At 36.1% G+C, this 17,184-nt stretch overlaps 3 protein-coding genes and 1 pseudogene across 8 annotated transcripts; all 4 read left to right on the top strand.

The window, feature by feature from the left end:
- The first annotated feature begins 1,192 nt into the window (after positions 1-1,192).
- LOC18605313 (hexose carrier protein HEX6-like) lies at positions 1,193-3,550 on the top strand. Its single transcript, XM_018117686.2, has 3 exons — positions 1,193-1,408; positions 1,852-2,174; positions 2,275-3,550. Exons 1-3 carry the CDS (start codon positions 1,279-1,281, stop codon positions 3,352-3,354), a joined length of 1,533 nt encoding a protein of 510 aa, XP_017973175.1. The 5' UTR covers positions 1,193-1,278; the 3' UTR covers positions 3,355-3,550.
- Positions 3,551-4,551: 1,001 nt separating this feature from the next.
- On the top strand, positions 4,552-7,245 carry LOC18605312 (hexose carrier protein HEX6-like). The gene is made up of 3 exons (XM_007038255.3): positions 4,552-4,946; positions 5,138-5,460; positions 5,921-7,245. The coding sequence occupies exons 1-3, from the start codon at positions 4,817-4,819 to the stop codon at positions 6,989-6,991; spliced, it is 1,524 nt and encodes a 507-aa protein (XP_007038317.3). The 5' UTR covers positions 4,552-4,816; the 3' UTR covers positions 6,992-7,245.
- A 1,122-nt stretch (positions 7,246-8,367) lies between these two features.
- On the top strand, positions 8,368-10,897 carry LOC18605311 (hexose carrier protein HEX6-like; annotated as a pseudogene). The gene is made up of 3 exons (XR_016025063.1): positions 8,368-8,705; positions 9,036-9,347; positions 9,435-10,897. The product of XR_016025063.1 is annotated as a hexose carrier protein HEX6-like (transcript).
- Positions 10,898-12,340: 1,443 nt separating this feature from the next.
- On the top strand, positions 12,341-17,123 carry LOC18605310 (small G protein family protein / RhoGAP family protein). Of its 5 annotated transcripts, none has more exons than XM_088804932.1 (10): positions 12,341-12,499; positions 12,724-12,840; positions 12,956-13,218; positions 13,868-13,930; positions 14,043-14,121; positions 14,808-14,906; positions 15,017-15,094; positions 15,181-15,425; positions 15,913-16,075; positions 16,583-17,123. In XM_088804932.1, the coding sequence occupies exons 2-10, from the start codon at positions 12,780-12,782 to the stop codon at positions 16,723-16,725; spliced, it is 1,194 nt and encodes a 397-aa protein (XP_088661058.1). In that variant the 5' UTR covers positions 12,341-12,499; positions 12,724-12,779; the 3' UTR covers positions 16,726-17,123. The 5 variants fall into 5 exon arrangements, with proteins under 5 accessions (XP_088661058.1, XP_007038313.3, XP_088661060.1 ...); XM_007038251.3 differs by having other exon boundaries at positions 12,342-12,499; positions 14,043-14,061; XM_088804934.1 differs by having other exon boundaries at positions 12,342-12,499; positions 14,043-14,079.
- The last annotated feature ends 61 nt before the right edge of the window (positions 17,124-17,184 follow it).

The following is a 17,184-nucleotide window of genomic DNA, read 5'->3' as shown; positions in this document are numbered from 1 at the left end:
ATATATCTAAAAACTATTGCTGGGGGTGATGCTTGATAATATGAACCATCAATGTTGTTTGTTTTTCTTTTCTTATTTGTATTGCGAGTGGAGCAAGTAATTTTATGTACCTGGACACATATTTCTGATTCCCAGTTCTGGTTGTTTCCCTCCGTACATAATATTGAATGAGGATTTGTTGTGAATTGCAACATGTAAAAACTATGTATTCTTTTACTCTCCTAGTAAAGTGTCTTCAGCAGCCAAGTTCAAAGCTATGCAAAAGACACAGAACTCCCTTGATCAGATGTCTTCAGCAGTGAAGTTGTAAACTAAACAAGGACATTGGATCAAAAGTGCCTGGAGAAGTTGCAGGACTTAGAAAGGATTGGATGATGCTGAGTTTGCAAGGGTTAAAGATGATAAAACTGCAATTGCAGTTACGATGTGAAAGGCCCTCAGCATTTTGTTTAATTGAGGTTTCTGTGGTAAGCATTGTACCTTGAAACACATCATGATCTTAGATTAATTATATGCATGAACGTTTTATTTAGCTGTTGATTCCGTTTGTATATATGCAGATTAATGCATTTCCGAAAGTCAACATAAAAGATTTCTTAAACCTTTTCATCATGAATACTAATTCTGGGTTCGAATTCATGCAGAACAATGATTAACTTACTGGTTCTTAGGGTTTAATTTTTCTTTTGAAAATGATAAACTGTTAATGTGCTCAATTGTTAATTACAAGAGAACTCTGTATCCAGTCTTGGTCTTAAAAACAAGGTTTTAACAACTGGATCTTACGTTCCCTCTACTTACTTAATCCTTAATGGATCACGAATTTGTTTTGTATGCAAGAAAACTTGTTTGCATTCTAGCCTAACTCAATGGCTGATAGAGAGGGAATTAAATCCATGAATCTCTCACTAAAAGCTTTTTTACATAACACTAATAGCTTAAATGTACTGCTTAGAAGTGCTTGTTGCTGGTTAAATTTTTGGCTTACGTTGGAAAGAAAATTCTTGTATATCTGCAAAGAAAAGGGCCATCACATCATAAATTGCTGGTCATACGTAAAGTCCATATTCTGTTAAATGATTTAAACTACAAGTTCAACCTTTCAACAGTCATGCTCCTACAAAATTCAAAGAAAGCGATATGATCCATGGCATACGGCTGCACTCTACCTACTAGTCAAGGAAGACTGCTCAGTTTAAGCCTTCCATTATCTATAATCTTACAAAGTAGACTATATCTCTCACATTTGTTCGTCAGTGAGCTTTGGGGAATTGAGCTATGGCAGCTGGGTTAGCAATAACAAGTGAAGGTGGGCGGTACAATGGCAGGATGACCCTTCTTGTTCTTCTGTCATGTATGATGGCTGCCACAGGAGGAATTATCTTTGGTTATGATCTTGGAATTTCAGGTCGTTTACTTCTTCTTTTTTTTCCTTTTTAATCAATCCGTATGCAATATGTTTTCCTCATCTGCACTATCAATCTTTCCAGTTATAAACTGTCAATCACTTTAAAATAGTTCAGCCTTCCGTAGTAACTTTTGGATAATGTTTTTGCAGTTGACTTTGTCCCTTTTGTCTTAAAAATAAAAGGTTGCCAAATCATGCTTTGCCAGTTCATGTACTGGGTATTGAAACACTCTCCGTAGGCTAAGGTCTATTTCCTTGTATATATATGGAAACTCACCTTTTCTTTTTCTTGAAATAGATTGTTTGGAACAACTTCACAAGTAGTTGAAATATGCCATAGCAAAAATAACAGGAGTACTTAATTTTTAGAGTTTGAAAATATATTGATACTTCAGCTAGAGAAAATTCAAATGATCTCATCAAGTAATTATGTGATTGTAAAGGTGGAGTGACATCTATGGAGCCTTTTCTCAAGAAGTTCTTTCCAAAGGTTAACACAAAGATGAAAGAAGACACCAAGATTAGCAATTACTGCAAATTTGATAGCCAACTGTTGACTTCATTTACATCTTCACTCTACATAGCCGGCCTTATTTCGTCTTTCTTCGCATCACCTGTGACCAGAGCCTTTGGACGCAAGCCATCGATTCTTATAGGAGGAGCTGCATTCCTTGCTGGTTCAGCCCTTGGTGGTGCTGCTTTTAACGTGTACATGTTGATATTTGGTCGTGTCTTGCTTGGGGTTGGGGTTGGATTTGCAAACCAAGTACGCATGATATATTCAAGTTTCCTTCTTTCTTGCGCAAGATCATATGCTAATTTCTGGGATCTAATTGTTTATGCTCTAATATGCATTTTCTTTGCAGTCAGTCCCATTATACATCTCCGAAATGGCACTTCCCAGACACAGAGGAGCAATGAACATTGGCTTCCAATGCGGTGTTGGCATCGGAGTGCTTTCAGCTAACATTATAAATTTTGGCACTGAAAAGATTGAAGGTGGATGGGGTTGGCGTATCTCCCTGGCGTTGGCAGCACTCCCGGCCTCATTCCTGACAATAGGAGCTCTTCTTCTCCCTGAAACACCCAACAGCTTAATCCAGAACAGCAATAACCACCAAAAGGCGAAAAGTGTGCTGCAACGCATACGAGGCACCGCTGATGTCCAAGCAGAACTTGATGATCTCATCAAAGCAAGCTCAATTTCAAAAACAACCAACCACCCATTTCAGAAAATTATACAAAGAAAATACAGGCCTCAATTTGTAATGGCAATAGCTTTACCATTTTTCCAGCAAGTGACAGGCATAAATGTCATTACATTCTATGCTCCAATCCTGTTCAGGACAATTGGGCAAGGTGAAAGTGCTTCACTCATGTCTGCAGTTGTGACTGGCCTTGTTGGTACTACTGCTACATTCGTATCAATGCTTGCAGTGGATAAGGTTGGCCGAAGGGCCTTGCTTATGATTGGGGGAATCCAAATGCTTGTGACACAAATAATTATTGGAGGAATTATGGCAGCTTTGCTAGGGGATCATGGTGGATTAAGCAAAGGATACGCTTACTTAGTTTTAGCTTTAATTTGTGTATATGTTGCTGGTTTTGCATGGTCATGGGGTCCGTTGGGATGGTTAGTTCCTAGTGAGATTTTTCCTTTGGAGATTAGATCAGCAGGGCAAAGTATTACAGTAGCAGTGGGCTTTCTCTTCACTTTCATCATTGCACAAACTTTTCTAGCTATGCTCTGCCACTTCAAGTCAGGGATTTTCTTCTTTTTCGGAGGATGGGTGGTGTTGATGACTGCATTTGTATACTTTTTCTTGCCAGAGACTAAAAATGTGCCAATTGAGCAAATGGAAAAAGTATGGAGGGAGCACTGGTTCTGGAAAAGGATTGTTGGAGAGGTGGATGAGAAGGTTTACACACAGGGGGCAAGATGTTAAATTTGATTGAAGTTGCATTCTCATTATATATCTAGCAAGAAGAAATTAATATTTCTGTGGAGTGATTCCAACCACAGTTGCTTCATTATATATGCAAAGCCATAGCATGGTAGTTCGCAATTATAGTAGAACATACCACTTAGGCTTAGGTCAAGTGATGAGATTTGAATACAACAAAGTTACTTTCAAGTGGTTATTCTGCTCGTCTATATGCAAGCTTGTAGTCTTCAAATTAATAATAACATCAAGAAAATGTGACAACAGCCGCCAAGTTCCATTAAAAAGGTATTAATTGTAACTGTTGACTACTAGGTTGTTTTCTGTATGAGAATGCAAAAATTCACCTTTCTTTTTTCTAAGACATGCATCATCATCTGTCAACAGAGCAAACTGATGTGAAATTGCTTGGCTGTTCCTCAAAAGATGTGGCAATATAGGAACAACTCATAATCCAGTCTCCTGGTAGGGTAGCACTTTGATGATGCAAATCATCATTTAGAATTTTCAATCCAACATCTATCTTCTTTCATGCATCATGACCCCAATCCAAGTTGCATCCCTAAGACTTTGATGAACAGATCAACATGTCATTGAACTGTATTCTTATATGAATGATTGATCATGAAGCGAAATTGTTGGTTTGTTCTTTAATGAGAGGACCACGAAGCACTTGTCAACTAAAGCTTTATTTACATGAAAGAATCGAAATTCTTAAGAGTAAAAATCAAATAATAAAAATACCAGTCAAACCAATTCAAAGTGTGACTAGTAATTTGTTTTGAATTGTAGAGCCTGGAGCCAATGAAGGTTAGTATTGATTGTGGACGCCCTAAGTGCTGAAATTGTGATCCAAATTTAGCCGTCAATTTCATTTCCAAGTCTCTGCCGCAGCACTTATTAGCATTCAAATCAGATTGATATGTACTTATATCTGTATATGTATGCTAACTTCCTGGAAATGATAACAGTATGGTAAAGAAGCAACGACGCGCCTGAGAAAACTTGAACTTGGGTAATTAAAACCAATGTCAGGACAGTCAAAAGTCTTCGGAAGTGGTCCTGTACGAGAATGCCAAAAATTTTCTTAAATGTCAAATTAAAGCTATGAATGGCGAAAGAAAAAAAGAAAAGTTGAAATATTTCTTGTGCTGGGCTTCAACCATTTCAGCTTGTCTCAAGGAAGTCACACCCACACCAAGCAATTTTGATCTTTAGCTGTGGCATTAAAACCTGTACTATGCAGTGGCATGCAATCCCACTATAACTCAAAAACAGTCAGACTCCATATGCTTCCTTTTGGACCACACGAAAGGAGAGAAATTCTGTCGCTAATCTTCCACTAGTCGACCAATAAAATAATGCTCTTTTCACATAATCAACTACTGTTATCTTTATATAAAGTATAAAGTGATCTTTCTTTCTTGTATAATTGGGATAAGTGGTCACCTGGGAGGTCGTAGCTATGGCGGTTGCATCAGCAAAAACAGGTGAAGGAGGGCAATACAACGGCAGGATCACCCTTCTCGTTGTTCTGTCATGCGTGATGGCTGCCTCCGGAGGACTTATCTTTGGCTATGACCTTGGAGTTTCAGGTCTGTCTCAAACTAATCTTCACTGCAAATATTCCTCAATATATATATATATATATATGCATACTGATTTTTAAAGAATAAAATTAGCACTTGAATCTTAATTAGTTTATTGCTCTTGGTATAAAGTGAAATTCAGATGATCTCACGTATAAATAAAGCCATTAACGATATTTATGTAACTGTGGTTTAAGGTGGAGTGACCTCCATGGACCCTTTTCTCAAGAAGTTCTTCCCAAATGTGTACCGAAGGATGAAAGCAAATACCAAGATTAGCAATTACTGCAAATTTGATAGCCAGCTGTTGACCTTGTTTACATCTTCACTCTACATAGCTGGCCTTATTGCTTCTTTCTTTGCATCACCTGTGACCAGAGCCTTTGGACGAAAGGCATCCATGCTTGTAGCAGGGGTTGCAGTCCTTGCTGGTTCAGCACTTGGTGGTGCTGCTTCTAACGTGTACATGCTTGTATTTGGGCGTGTTTTTCTTGGCATTGGACTTGGCTTTGCAAACCAGGTATTCTAATCTATTTCCTCTTCTTTTTTTCCTTTTTTTTTTTTTTGTATTTCTTCTTCCTTTTGCAAAATCTTCTGCGAAATGGACTTGAACAATAAGTTTGGTAGCAAATTTACATGCTAAATTCATAGAAAACCCTGCAATAAGGAGGGTAGAAATGAGTAAAATGCAGTAATATCAGGCCTTCGTAAGTTAAAACTGGGAAAAAGAAGTTCCCTAATAAAAGAAATGGCCCTCAGATTGTCTTCCATTGACTTGTCAAGAAAATGGTCCTCCCCTATTTGTTGTAGTCCAATAATGAGGGAAAGACTAATTAATTCTTTACCAGTCTGACCATAAAGCTCCAGAAACACTAATTTAAGCATGCTAAATGATCAATTCCTGTTAATTCAAGATTGTGACAGAATTTAGTGCTAAAAATAGTTACTAGTTTTTATGCTGCAATTTATTTGCTATGCAGTCAATCCCACTCTATATCTCTGAAATGGCGCTACCAAAACAAAGAGGAGCAATGAACATTATCTTTGAATGTGGAATTGGATTTGGAGTACTCATAGCTAACATCATCAATTACGGCACCGAAAAGATTGAGGGCGGTTGGGGCTGGCGTATCTCCCTATCCCTGGCCGCAGTCCCTGCATCAATCCTGACACTAGGTGCACTTATTCTCCCAGACACACCGAACAGTTTAATTCAGACTACCAACGACCACGAGAAGGCCAAACGTGTGCTTCAGCGTATAAGGGGCACCATTAACGTGCAAGCAGAGCTTGATGATCTCATCCAAGCAAGCTCAATCTCGAAAACAATCAACAACCCATTTAAGAAAATCATACAGAGAAAGTATAGGCCTCAACTGGTCATGGCAGCAGCTATACCATTTTTCGCACAAATGACGGGGATCAACGTCATTACATTCTATGCTCCAATACTTTTCAGGACAATTGGCCTACATGAAAGTTCTTCGCTCTTGTCTGCAGTTGTGATTCGCCTTGTCAGTACTTCTTGTATATTCATATCTATGTTTGCAGTGGATAAGCATGGGCGAAGAGTACTGTTTATGATTGGGGGAATTCTAATGCTCGCGACACAAATAACGATCGGAGGGCTGATGACAGCTTTGCTAGGGGATCATGGTGGATTGAGCAAAGCCAGTGGTTACTTGGTTTTGGTTTTGGTATGTATATATGTTTCCGGGTTTGGATTGTCTTGGGGCCCTCTCGGATGGTTAGTCCCTAGTGAGATTTATCCATTAGAGATTCGATCAGCAGGCCAAAGCATTACAGTAGCAGTCAGCTTTTTCTTCTGTTTCCTTGTTGGACAGACTTTTCTGGCCATGCTTTGCCACATGAAATCAGGGATTTTCTTCTTTTTCGGGGGATGGGTGGCGGTGATGACCACATTTGTGTACTTGTTGTTGCCAGAGACCAAGAACGTGCCCATTGAGAAAATGGAGAAAGTGTGGAGGGAGCACTGGCTGTGGAAAAGAATTGTGGGAGATCAAGTGGACGAGAAAGCCTTCATAAGTTGAAATAAGCTTTCATCTTGATTTGCAAGAAGGATATAGAATTAATCCCTGTTTGATTACTTAAGATAGCCAGACCCTGTTGCTGTTGTACGAATATAGAAGATATAGAATATATTACTGTACTTCTCTATAGTTAAATCCTTTTCTAGTTAAGAAATAATGGAGCCTAGGCTCCTGGTGGGATATGACTAGGATAATGTTGTCATTCAAATGTCATCCATCCAATAACTTGGAATCTAAAAATTAAGAATTTTTAACTTTTACTACTTAATTATAATTATTTATTAATTAAAAATTCCAAAGTGTATTTAATAACTCCAAATTCCGATATTTCTTTATTAACAGTTTCCTTATAATTTTATTGAAACATTTGATTATTTGCATTACTTCAAGTATATATTAATATTTATTGTCACATGTGTAAAAAATAAATATTTATTTTATAATTTTAGAATAACAATTATATATAAAATTAATTATTTCTAAAGTGTAAAGTTTAAGGTGTAAATAATTAAAAAATTAAAGTTCTTATGTAATAATTGATAATGTTTGTTATAAAAATGTTTAAAATAATAATTTAAAAATAATATAATTAAATACGTTTATTTACGTCAATCAAAAGTTTTATAAGCATGTACTAGTACATATAATTTTATGAATTATTTATATAAATAATTAAAAATATTAAAATTCACATATGATAATTTAAAAATATAATAAGTGAAAATATTTATTTTTTTATCAAACTGCAACGTGATTATCTAATTTCCCTTATTTTACCATTATTTATTTTTCTTTTTTTATAATTAATAGTTTATGAAATGACAAAGTAATTAATAGCGTTGTTTTTTAATAACTGACAAAGAGAGAAAGTCAACACTGTCATTGGTTTAAATGCCGCCATAACAAAAATATAATAAAAGCTTACATAAACCATGTCAAAATAAAACCTGATTACGTAAAATCTCGAATTTTGGTTACGATAATTATATTTTTAATTAAAAAGTTATTAGATAAATTTTCTTCCTTAACAAATTATAACAGGATATGTAATTAAAAAGTTAAATTGTCACGTGAATATATAGGAATCATATTTTTTTAATATGGCATAATAATAATCACATGATAATTTTTAATTATTTATTATTATATCTGTAAGGAAACTTATCTAATATTTTTTCATTTTAGAGGACTAATTTAAGAAAAATACCAAAGAAAAATTTTCTAATTTTTGAAAGTTGATTTGGACTTAATGGGCAGCCCAAAATTACAGTTAGGTCCGGCCTAGCAAGAAAAGAACGTAAATTACAGTTAGAACCCGCTTTAAGGCTGGATGGTCACCAAGGCTAGACTTGAGCTCTTTGACTGGGTGGTCGTCATCACAATTGCAAAGTCATCTCACGCTTGCGCCTTCAACCCCACATTCTCCCATACTGTCCACAAGAAAATGGTAATTGATGTTCCGTACCTGTCAAGTGACAATGCTCTTTTATAATCTTCTACTATTGTGTCTATAACTTTTAACTTCAAGCCATCTCACTCTCCCTCTCTCACCTGTTTATGCGAGTGAGCTTGGAGGTCTAAGACATGGCAGCTGGGCTTTCAATCATAAGTGAAGGTGGGAAATACAATGGCGGGATGACCATGCTTGTTGTTATGTCATGTTTCATGGCTGCCATAGGAGGAGTTCTGTTTGGTTATGATCTTGGAATTTCAGGTTTGTTTCAATATGATCGTTTATATACTTTTCCAGAAGAATTTGCTGATCAGTACAGCCCGGCCGCGCACAAAAACAGCGGTGTTTTAGGTCAAGGCTTTTCATGATTAACCAATTTGATTTAAGTTTTATATTCTCCGATGAATATATACTGTATATACCTTTTGGTAATAATTTTATGCTGTTTACACATATCTGCAGTTCTTTTTCTTGTAATCATGATATGACAGATTCTAAGCGGTGCATGTATATTACTTTGCAAAAACTTTTTTATTGATGTTGTAAAGAGAATTGAGATGATCTCCATTGACTAATCGTGTAACTGTGAAGGTGGGGTGACCTCTATGGAACCATTTCTCAAGGCATTCTTCTCACAGGTGTACAGCAAAATGGAACAAGACACCGAAATTAGCAATTACTGCAAATTTGATAGCCAACTGTTAACCATATTTACTTCTTCCCTGTACATTGCTGACCTTTTTGCTTCATCAGTGACTAGAGCCTTTGGCCGCAAGCCATCTATCCTCGTAGGAGGAGCTTCATTCCTAGCTGGTTCAGCCCTTGGCGGTGCAGCTTTTTAACATTTACATGTTAATATTTGGTCGTGTTTTGCTTGGAGTTGGGATTGGTTTTACAAACCAGGTAGCATAATCAATTCCTACTGTTTTTTTTTTTTTGAATCAATAATCATAAGTTCTTGTTCAAGCTTCATTTTGTTTTGTTCTACAGTCAGTACCTTTATACATCTCTGAAATGGCGCTACCAAGGCACAGAGGCGCAATGAACATTGGTTTTGAAGTAGGTGTTGGCTTTGGAGTACTTGTAGCCAACCTTGTTAATTTTGGCACCGAAAAGATCAAGGGCGGTTGGGGCTGGCGTATTTCTCTAGCCGTGGCAGCAGTCCCAGCAGCAATTGTAACACTAAGTACGCTCTTTCTCCCAGAAACACCCAATAGCTTAATCCAGCAAAGCAATAATCACCAAAAGGCAAAACATGTGCTACAACGTGTACGAGGCACTACTGATGTCCAAGCAGAACTCGATGATCTCATCAAAGCGAGCTCAAACTCAAAAACCATGAAACACCCTTTTAAGAAAATCGTACAAAAACAGTACAGGCCTCAATTTGTAATGTCTATAGCTATACCATTTTTCCAGCAAGTGACTGGAATCAACGTCATCACATTCTATGCTCCAATACTTTTCAGGACAACTGGCCTTGGCAAAAGTGCTTCGCTACTCTCAGCAGTTGTGATTGGTCTAGTGGGATTGGCCTCTGTATTAATATCCATGATTCGTAGTAGATAAATTTGGAAGAAGAGCGTTGTTTATGGTTGGAGGAGCTCTAATGTTTGTGTCACAAATCGTGGTTGGAGGAATTATGACAGCTATGCTAGGTGATCAGGGTGCCCTTAGCCAAGGCTGTGCTTACCTGGTTTTGATTCTGATATGTATATACGTTGCCGGGTTTTCTTTGTCATGGGGTCCTTTGGGATGGTTGGTCCCTAGTGAGATTTATCCATTAGAGATTCGATCAGCTGGGCAAAGTATAACAGTAGCAATAGGCTTTTTATTATGCTTCCTTGTTGGACAAACTTTTCTAGCTATGCTTTGCCGCATGAAGTCAGGTATACTTTTCTTCTTCGGGGGATGGGTGGCGGTGATGACTGCATTCGTCCACTTCTTGTTACCGGAGACTATGAATGTGCCTTTTGAACAGATGGAAAAAGTTTGGAGGGAGCACTGGTTTTGGAGAAGATTTGTAAAGGAAGAGGAGGGGGCTAAGATGCAAGAAGCATGACGTCGAATTTGAGTAGCTTTGATTGCCATTTGTACCAGATATATGCAATGGAAAAGATTCATAACACCAACTCAAACAGATTGAGGTTTGGGCCTATACATTGTATAGCTCAGTAGAAGTAAATTTTAAGGAAGGTTCAGACTGATTTGGACATTGCAGCATCTACGGAAATCGAATCCTATCGAAGACTTGTATAGTTTTCTCGGAAAGGAAATTTTGGTGTCTGAAGAAAGGCATCATCTCTTGAAAGAGTGATAAAAAAGCCAATGAATGACTGCTTTTGCTTCTGTTCATATGGTAGGAATCTATAGAAATATAGAGATATATAGAAGTAAATGTTAACCTAAACAATATTGATATAATATATAGTATTACATGCTTTCCATTTATATATTTGCGAGTTACCATGAGGTTGACTATTGAGTCTAAAATTTAATGAGGTACTGGACCCAACGTAGAAAATTCCCCATCTTATACTAAAATGTAATTTATTTATGTTGAGCACGCTTAACCCATGAAACAAGCCATTTTCGACCATCCAAAATCAAGGAGTTTTATGTTGGACTATCAACCCCAACAAAGCTAGCTAGCTTTGTCATCTAATGCAACACTAAAGTATAGAGTCAACATTTTCTTGATATTTTTATGACAGCACTCATTAATGAAAGATATGTACTTGTCAATTTATTTAATTGATCATTATATAATGGAAAATTACTCAATTAAAATTTGTCACATATTTTATCTCTCTTTGTCTCTCTCTCACACACACATATATATAGTTACAAGATATAAGATTACAGATAAGGTATCCATTATTTAGTTATCAAAATCTTTTGAAATGTTTGAAATTTTAAAAAATTAAGCGTATCCAGGTCTTTAAATCCTAGGCAAAAATAATCTCTCAAACTCTTTTTTTTTTTTCAAATATGTATGAAATCAAAATTCAAATAGTTATTCCATATTAAATTCTTAAATCTTGAAAACTATAAAAAAAAATTATGATATATCCTAATTAATGGTTTTCAATAAAATTCTTTATTATTCATTAAAAAACAATTTTGATTTAATAACAAATTTATTTCCCTTGATTACTTTTTTTTTTTGATATAGCTAACCAAGATCAAAAGCTGAATTTCAATAAGCCAAGTACTCAAATAACAGTCCATGTTCATATCTTATAAAAGCTAAGGATAAAAAGTGTTGTACCAAAAATGGACTCTTTCAACAGATGGAAACAGAGGCAAGTAACTGGACAACTTCAATTTTTTTTTTTTAAATTACAATCACTTTCTCCCTCTTGGTATTTTTTTAAATAGAAAATCTATTATTTCCAAGTCAATATACACTTAAAGCAGCACTTTAATTCAATTTTTTAGGTATTAAAATTTATAGTAATTGAATAGCATATTTTACTATTGAAAGCTAGAGAGAACAACTTTCAGTAATAGAAAAAAACTTTTTAGCAATAAAATTTTCACATTTCCTTTTAAAAATTAATTTTTATAATTTTATTAAAAGTTGGTTAGCAACCAATTTATCAAGGAAAATTAAAAATCATAAAGAGAAAAACAAGAATTGAAGCTAATTTGGTCATGCTGCTTGCGGCTCTTCGGGCGCGTGGTATCCAAGTTCCAACCAAAGGAGCAGCAAGCAGCCAGCAGCCAGCAGCCAGCAGCAGAGCCGTTATAATCGTTGGAACCATCCAGAACCATGTCCCCGTATTCTCCGAGAAACGTCCCACGTGTCTTTTCTGTATTTGTCCAAACCATTAACTAAATATCACTGACTATTGGCTGAATATTTTAAGTTTGAACTCTTCCCGTCTTAAAAGGACTTTTCTCTCTCTCTAAAAAAAAATAATAAAACCAAACACAAAGGAAAATAAAAAAAAAGCAGTATTCCACTTTCATCTTTCGCCATCACCTCCTGATTCAACTGGCATAAAGAAAAGCTCTCCCTTGATCGTCGCTCCATTGAAGCTGCAGCGAAGGTGAATATTTTCCCTCAAATTTAGGGCTTTGCGCCGATCATTGATTTCGGTTATCACCAATAAGGCTTTAAGAATTTGTTAGGCCTCCGTATTTCTTTTGAAACCAAAAACAGTATTAATACTAATCATTTAGATTTTCCTTATTTCTTTTTAAATCAGAGCATCAGTTTGTCTCTGCAAAAAATTGTCTTCTTTTTCTCTTAATTTTGAATTTTTTTTTGCAGTTTCTTTTATATATTACCTTGTAAAATTAATTTCCGGTTTTTATTAATCGGAAGCGATGCCTTCAGCCGTATCGCAGCAGTGGCAAGAGAAGGCGACTGGTTTCTTTTCTTCCTCAGGTTCCTTTTAATCTATTAATTCTGCATTATTTTCTTTTTTGAATTTTTGTTATTGTTGCCACATCAGCGAAATGTTTCTTTGTTTTTTTTTTTTTTTCAAAAATTTTGATTGCAGGGGTGAAACTGAAGGAAGCTAGCCAAACGGCCGGAACATTTGTCGGAGAAGTTGCCATGGATGCTAAAGGCAACGTCGCTGACGTGGCGGAACGAGTTGGTTCTATGGTCAAAAGCCGATGGGCGGTTCTCCGGCAGCCGGCGACAAGACATGCTGTACAGGAAAGTCTTATATCGGCTGCTGCTACGACCGGAACCTTTCTGAGGAAAGGCATCACCGGAACAAAAGACAAGGTTGCTGTTGGGAAAACAAAAGTTGAAGAGGTAAATTTTAGCTCTACAAATAATTTAAATTGAAAATTTTTATATATCTTTTAATTTTCAGCTTAAATATTATTATATGTCTTGTTTAATGTGAAACTATATTGCGTGAGAGGGAGAGAGGCTGTCATGTAAATTTCGAGGGTTCCTGTTTCATGTGGCATAGATATGTAAATTATTCCTTACTATGCTGTTATACGATTACTGTCTTCATCTGTGATTGATAATTTGTTTTGATTATGATCGATTGCTTTCAACTCTGTCTCTGTTCTTTGTCTTCCCACACTCCCGCTTTGTAAATCGCCTTTTAAGCTTGTCTTCATATCAAAATTTATGTTATGCTAGAGAGATATCATTTTCGTACCCCACTGAAGGGGTATTTGTTGCTTGTTTGTTTTGCAATTGGGCTTTTTTTTCTGCTATTGCAAAACTTTCAAGAAACTGATGAATTTTGGATGTTTTAATGCTTTTCCATGTTTTAATGGTAGTTGTTGATGTTACAGTTGATCTTGTGTAGTTAAAATGTAATCTATACTTGCCATTTATATAATTGCCATTCTTATTTGTAACAGAGAAATAGACTAGTGTAGTCTAGGCTCCTAGAGAAGTTATGGTCAAGAATGACATATATGTAATGGTGAATTTGTTCCAGGTAGCAAAAAAGACGGCACAGAAAAGCAAGATAATTTTGACAGATATAGAACGATGGCAGAAGGTATAGGATTGTGTTACTTTTAATTTTTGTTATTTGCTTTTATATTTGCCTTCTTACATGTACTTTCAAGCTTCTTGAAGCGTCTGAATTTTTATGTGTTTTCTATTTGCAGGGTGTTGCCAGCACTGATGGTAAGTTTCTTTATCTTGGTGGGTGCACTTTCCCAGATGGTGACTTCTTTAGGACTCCTGGTCATTTCCCTCTTCTCTTAATGAAATCTTGAATAATTTGGTTCTACTTTATTCTTTCAGTACTTCTACTTCAAGAACGCAATGTGAATTTGTGTGTGGTTTTTCAAGAAATTTCTATATTAAGAGCCAACTTTTGAACTTGATATGTCCTGTACTTACCATTCCAAATTATTTACCTAGCATCAGGAGCATCTGACATGTTTAATGCACAAGTTTTTCTACCAAGTGCAGAAGTCTTCAATATATTTGATTCAGGTGTAGGGAACTGCTTTAAATTGAAATTCTTGTTTCTTATAGGCCTAGCCATTGAGCAACTCTTAGTCCATACACATCTTGTGAGAATGCTTCTGATTTAAACTAGCATAAGTTTTAAAATGCATTAGTTTTCCCATTTTCGTACAATTCTTTTTAGTACGAAAAGTTTGCCTTTATTGTATTGCAGTGCTCCATGCTTGTCTTAACTTTTCACTTCTTCTCTATGGCCGATGCTTCACTAATTAGCATTTGCTGTGAAAATAACATTTATTCTTATAGTTTTGACTTAGCCAATTATAGGGGCAAAGGTTTTCGCATTTTGCTTTTCATACTCTCTCATTGATTAAATTAATCACTCAAGTCAAGTATTCTCTAGATATTCCCGGTTGCAGTGAATAGTTGCTACCACTTATTTTTTTCTTTGTCCTCAGTTTTTGGAGTTCCTATTGAGGATACTGTGCAACGGCAGCAATCCAACAGGCCCATTCCGCTTATATTGGTGAAATGTGCAGATTATCTCATTTTATCAGGTAACTCAGATGAAAATTAAATGAAAACTATTGGACCTGGTAGTTATATAAGCAAATGTTACTAAATATACACTCTTTTCCAGAGGGTAACATATTTGTTTGACTTTTAGGTCTAAATTCGCAATACTTGTTTAAAGCTGAAGGAGATAAAAAGGTCATTCAGCAATTGGTTTCTACATATAACCAAGGTATCTTGCATGTTATATGCTCAAATTTGACTGTGAGTTATTCTGTTTGGATTGCATCATAATTTGTCCTCATGTGTGTATCACAGATTTCAATGCTTCAATACCAGAGGGTGTGAGTGCAATTGATGTAGCAGCTCTAGCAAAATATTACATTGCTAGTCTTCCTGAGCCACTGACTACCTTTGAGCTTTATAATGAGATCAAAGGTGCCCGCTCTAGCATACATGCTATGAGAAACGTACTGAAGAAACTTCCTAGTGTAAATTATATGACACTTGAGTTTGTCACTGCATTGCTGCTTTGCGTTAGTCAGAAATCAGTCCTTAACAATGTAGGAGTTATCTCTCTCTCTCTCTCTCTCTCTCTCTCTCTCTCTCTCTACATGCATGCATTGCCTTTATAAAGTGGTTCTAACTAAGATTTGAATATTACTGTTAAAGGTTATGTTTTTCACATATGTGAAAATTATCACTGAGATCTTGCAAGCCTTGATTTTTGACCGTATACTGAGCAATAATATGGTTCCCCCTATGGACCACTGATGGGATATAACTGACTTTATGGCTGACGTGATCTAGCACTGAAGTTTTCATGGATAATTTATTCCTTCAAGGTCATTGTTAGCTTGTTTGTTTATGGTCATTGTGAACAAAATGCCTATATAAAGCAGTTTCTTGGTTTTTTCATAATGGTCCTCTGCCCCTTCTTTCACCCCCATCCCTCTAAAACAAATGACTTGCAATCATGTGCATGAAGTTGTTATGTAATAGATTATAGTGCCTATTAATAATGTTTAATGGTTGTTTATCGTCTAACAGATGGATGCCCGAAGCCTTGCCATGGAAATGGCTCCTGTTATTATGTGGGAGAAGGGTCAGAAACCAGAATCTTATAGGAAATACTGGAGTCGTCCACCAAAAAGTCCTTCCAAGGGTAGCATGGATTCTACCCCTGCTTATACTGCTTGGGACATGCTTGCTGGTAACTTTTCCTATCTGCTACAATCTGTCCGTATATCACTAGATTGTGCATGAGAAAACATAATTGCATGCCAATTGGACTTTGACTCCACTTTATTGAGGGACAGCTAATACCTAATATTTTATTTGATAGAATGCAGTCTCTACTTATCGAAGCAACTCTTAATCACAGGATTGGAAATAGTGAAAATTAAGTTAAAAATGTTACTGTGTTGTTTTAGAGTTTAAAAAGAACGCAAACACCCCCCTGCTCCTTTTCCCTCTTCTTTATTGCTCTCTCTTATTTCTTCTTGGGACCTAAAACCTTCTTTGGCTGCCAAAATTTTCCCAATATACATTTCTTTTCTATTTTTTTTTTCTAATACTAATGGTTCCTCTGTTGATTTGACCCTTCTATTAATTGGATACCCCTGCATCAACTTATCCTTGTTCTGAAGAAGTGGTGACTAAAAATGTTGTCAAACAACCAGAAGTTTCTCATTTTCCTTCATCTATTATATGGCTACAGATGACGGAGAAGATATGGATGCTTCCTCCCACATTCCTTTGGATGATGGCATGCCAGTCGATTTTGGTGCCATTGAAGTTATTCAATGCCTCATAGAACAACACAATCCCATATTCACAGATGCTAATGAGACAGTCTGGTGATGATCGAGAAGAACCCCTTTTCTCATGCCTCGTAAAAGGTGCCTGGCAAGATCAATCATCTCTTGGGATGAAATTCTAAAAAATTTGGTCAAGATGATTATCATGCAGTGGAGGATATTTTGTTGGCAGCCAAATCTGGGGAAGCATGTGCATCTGTGCCTGTACATTTTAGTCATTAGGGAGTTTCTTTTTAGTATACTTGTATTTGGAGAAATATTCATTCTGCCTCTGCAACATAGTTTCTATTTTTGGATAGGGATGAAATGAAATATGCCTAACTCTAAAGTGACTGCTTGGACCGGAAGTGCTGGTTTGTTTTTCAGGAAAAAAAAGAGTTATGTCTTTGAAGCTCTATTTAAAACCTAGTGAAGGATGAATTATAAATAATTATATTCAAAGCCTTTTGTCTTTTAAGTTTTAACAGTATCACTGGCAATAGTGATAAGAATCCTCTGTAAT

The sequence above is a fragment of the Theobroma cacao genome, chromosome 3 (genome assembly GCF_053813885.1).
Source record: "Theobroma cacao isolate CCN51 chromosome 3, ASM5381388v1, whole genome shotgun sequence".
Lineage (NCBI taxonomy): Eukaryota > Viridiplantae > Streptophyta > Magnoliopsida > Malvales > Malvaceae > Theobroma > Theobroma cacao.
This window is presented reverse-complemented; position numbering and strand designations above follow the sequence as displayed.

Excerpts from the sequence above, each read along its gene's own strand:
- LOC18605310 (XM_088804932.1), top strand. The coding sequence starts at position 12,780 with ATGCCTTCAGCCGTATCGCAGCAGTGGCAAGAGAAGGCGACTGGTTTC. Across the intron at positions 15,095-15,180 it reads GGTTTCTACATATAACCAAG|ATTTCAATGCTTCAATACCA; the intron begins GTATCTTGCATG and ends TGTGTATCACAG. Across the intron at positions 15,426-15,912 it reads AGAAATCAGTCCTTAACAAT|ATGGATGCCCGAAGCCTTGC; the intron begins GTAGGAGTTATC and ends ATCGTCTAACAG.
- LOC18605313 (XM_018117686.2), top strand. The coding sequence starts at position 1,279 with ATGGCAGCTGGGTTAGCAATAACAAGTGAAGGTGGGCGGTACAATGGC. Across the intron at positions 1,409-1,851 it reads TTATGATCTTGGAATTTCAG|GTGGAGTGACATCTATGGAG; the intron begins GTCGTTTACTTC and ends GTGATTGTAAAG. Across the intron at positions 2,175-2,274 it reads GGGTTGGATTTGCAAACCAA|TCAGTCCCATTATACATCTC; the intron begins GTACGCATGATA and ends TTTTCTTTGCAG.
- LOC18605312 (XM_007038255.3), top strand. The coding sequence starts at position 4,817 with ATGGCGGTTGCATCAGCAAAAACAGGTGAAGGAGGGCAATACAACGGC. Across the intron at positions 4,947-5,137 it reads CTATGACCTTGGAGTTTCAG|GTGGAGTGACCTCCATGGAC; the intron begins GTCTGTCTCAAA and ends CTGTGGTTTAAG. Across the intron at positions 5,461-5,920 it reads GACTTGGCTTTGCAAACCAG|TCAATCCCACTCTATATCTC; the intron begins GTATTCTAATCT and ends TTTGCTATGCAG.